The sequence below is a fragment of the Argiope bruennichi genome, chromosome 5 (assembly GCF_947563725.1).
Source record: "Argiope bruennichi chromosome 5, qqArgBrue1.1, whole genome shotgun sequence".
In the NCBI taxonomy this organism is placed as follows: Eukaryota; Metazoa; Arthropoda; class Arachnida; order Araneae; family Araneidae; genus Argiope; species Argiope bruennichi.
Window position 1 is genome coordinate 703,033 of NC_079155.1, and position 3,167 is coordinate 706,199.

General features: G+C 40.2%; 1 protein-coding gene across 1 annotated transcript; it reads right to left on the reverse strand.

Annotated features, from left to right (window-relative positions):
- Window positions 1–1,587: 1,587 nt before the first annotated feature.
- On the reverse strand, window positions 1,588–2,769 carry LOC129968991 (uncharacterized). The gene has a single exon (XM_056083382.1). The coding sequence runs from the start codon at window positions 2,767–2,769 to the stop codon at window positions 1,588–1,590; it is 1,182 nt and encodes a 393-aa protein (XP_055939357.1).
- Between the last annotated feature and the right edge of the window lie 398 nt (window positions 2,770–3,167).

The following is a 3,167-nucleotide window of genomic DNA, read 5'->3' on the forward strand; positions in this document are numbered from 1 at the left end:
CGTGCGTTTACCATTTTTCAAACACTTTACACAAACAACTGGTCAGAGCTATTGGTCTATAGTTGGATGGCTCTTGTGGGTCTTTTCCAGGCTTTGGTACGGGAATTATTATAGCAAATTTCCATTTATCAGGAAACATATGCTCTTTCCAAATTCTGTTATACAGGAACAATAGATTTTGTAGGGATCTATCAGATAAATGCTGCAGCATTGAATAAGTAATTCCATCCAGCCCCGGCGCTGTTTGTTTTGTGACAGATAATGCTCTGCTCAACTCCAAGATAGTAAAATCAGCATTGTAAGACAAACGCGTTTTTGTTTTAAAGCGTAATTTCATGTTTTATAGGTATTTTTTGTGCGTGAGGAAAGGTTCCGTGTAATTACTCGTTGAACATACAGAGGCAAAAGCTTCTGCAAGAGCATCAGCCATTTCCTGAACACTGGAAATAACTTCCCCATTCTTCTTCAAGCAAGAGATAGAACGATAAGGATATATTCCGCATACTTTTCGAATGCTGGTTCACATATATTTAGAAGTTGCATCAGAATTTATGCTCGACACAAATTTAATCCAATAAGTCCTCTGACTTCGTCTCTTAACTCGTCGTGCTATAGATTTGTCTTTTTGAAAAAGAATCAAATGATTCATTGTTAGACGCCGCCTAAAGGTGTTCCAGGCCTTTTGAAGATCTTTTTGTGCCTTTGTACAATCTTGGTTCCACCATGGTTTTTTATATTTGATTGTTCCTGAGCCCGATTTTGGGATAGCAGCATGTGCAGCGTTTATAATAGTATCGGTTATTAAGTTTACAATGCTATTTAAATCATCCTCCTCTACCATATTACGTGTTATCAGTGCCCTTGAGGTAAAGTCTATCCAGTCAGCTTTTTGAAAAATATATCGTGGTAGATGTGAAATATTTACACCACTTCCAGTTAAATGATCTAAAAAAATGGGAAAATGGTCGCTATCAAGCAGGTCGGTTCCTACTCTAAAATTAAAGTACGGAGCTAGAGAAGGTGAGCATATAGCGAGATCTAGTGAATGAAAGGTTTTGCTCCTTTGATGAAAAAATGTTTCTTCTCCATTATTGAGCAGGCATAGTGAATGGTTATTAATAAATTCTTCAATCTGCCGTCCACGAGGATTAACATCTTCACTTCCCCAGAGAGGGTTATGACCATTTAGATCACCAACTATGATGAAAGGTGATGGTAATTCATCCACTAAGGCATTAAGATCTCTTAATTTTACCGAAGTACTGGGTGGCCAGTAAAGACAACATATTGTCGTCAAAGAAGGGTTCAAGACTCGAACAGCAAAAGCTTGCAAATTTGTACGTAATGGAATGATAGACGAGGGTGCATTATGGGATACAAGGAGAGCAACACCTCCAGCAGCTCGGACAGATTCATTATCCTTTCGGATAAAGCTATAACGACTGATTTTCATAGTGTCTGACGGTTTCAAATAAGTTTCTTGCAGAGCTATACAAATAGGATGGGTTTCATTAATTAAATCATTAATATGAGTTGTTTTGTTACGGAAACCACGGCAGTTCCAAGAAACAAATTTGGCCATCAAGATTAAGATTTATCTGGAGGTTTTTTCTTTTTTTCCCCACCTGATTGATTTTTAGAGATAGTAGAAGGGTCTAACTCCATATCGGAGAACTCAGAAGACGATGTATAAGTTTTCAAGAAATCCTCTGCCACAAGGGGTCGATTCAATAATGCTTTCTTTTTTGTTCTTTGCTTTGTATTTACTTGACAAGCTTCAAGAGATGATGTCGTGGAGATTTTTGTTTTATTACTGCGATTACGTTTGGCAGTTTTATCAGTTACAGGGTAACTAGATGACATCGAAGAAACAGAGGAGACTGCTGGCAATTTTGTAGTTTTATTTGAAACTGAACTAGTGGGTGGTAATTGAGTTATGCGAGAATCGGTTTGAAGACTATTACATATGAGTGTTGCTTTAAGTATACCAGAGTAAGATGCACCAACTTTTGGAGTTCTATCATTTATTAATTTTCTTGCTTCTGCGAAGGATATGTTTTTTCGTATTTTTGTGGATATCACCACCTTCTCTAGAGTCCATTTAGGGCAAGACTTGGAGAAAGAAGTATGAGGCCCAGAGCAATTAACGCACTTCATGGTGTCTGAATGGCAATTATTTATGTCATGTCCAGGTTCAGCACATTTTGCACACATGATCATTTTGCTACGACATGCTTGCTGTGAATGGCCGTACCTTTGGCATTTAAAACACCTAAGAGGGTTAGGTATGTTTGGCCGAACTCTACAAATTTTGTATCCTGCTTTGACTGATTTAGGAAGAACTGGAGTTTGAAAAGTTAATACAATGTGTTTTGTTGGTATAAGTTGACCGTCACGTCGAATGTTAATACGACGCGCGGCGCATACTTGCTGGTCTGAAAATTCTGTTACAAGATCTCCATCAGATAAGTCGATGAGATCCGGCTCGGAAATGACACCACGTGAAAAGTTTAAAGTTTTATGTAAGGCTGTTTGGACAGGAAAATCTCCTAATTTGGTGAGTTTACTAATAAGAAGAGCTTGCTTCTCGGAAGTCTGCAACAAAAGGTCACCAGAACGTAGTTTTTTTATATCTTGTACTTCACCAATTGTCGATTGTATCAATTTGTGCACAAGGAAAGGAGAAACTCGATGAAATGTGTTTTGAGTACTAATAATCATGAAACGAGAATTGGATGATGCTACAACGACGTTAGATTCAAGACCCATATGATATAGATTAAGGTTCGGGCTCGACGGCACCGCCCACCACGGAGCCCAACAAGGGATGGCAGCCACCGGCTCCAGACATTCCCAGCCTCGGCGCTTACCATGGTGCTAGCCGAAACCTATACGCTGAGAGTCACCCCCGGGGACAGTGACCACCCTTAACGCCAAGCCCAAGAAGTGACCCCTTCGCTTAATCCCCTTGAGCAGTCCAGTCAAATGTCTGGGATACCGGCCGATTGATACATCAGGGACCGAAATGTACCACCCGTCTAAAGGGTCGCCATGCGCGGCGAACACGTGGGGTTTTTGGCTGTTCATGAGAAGCAAGAAGCAAACAGAACGGCGACAGCTTCTCATGGAGAGCTCCCTCTCTTACCGTCGAGGGATGGAAGAATGAA

What these genes read in the sequence shown, in the direction of transcription:
- LOC129968991 (XM_056083382.1), bottom strand. Translation starts at nt 2,769, where the DNA reads ATGGGTCTTGAATCTAACGTCGTTGTAGCATCATCCAATTCTCGTTTC.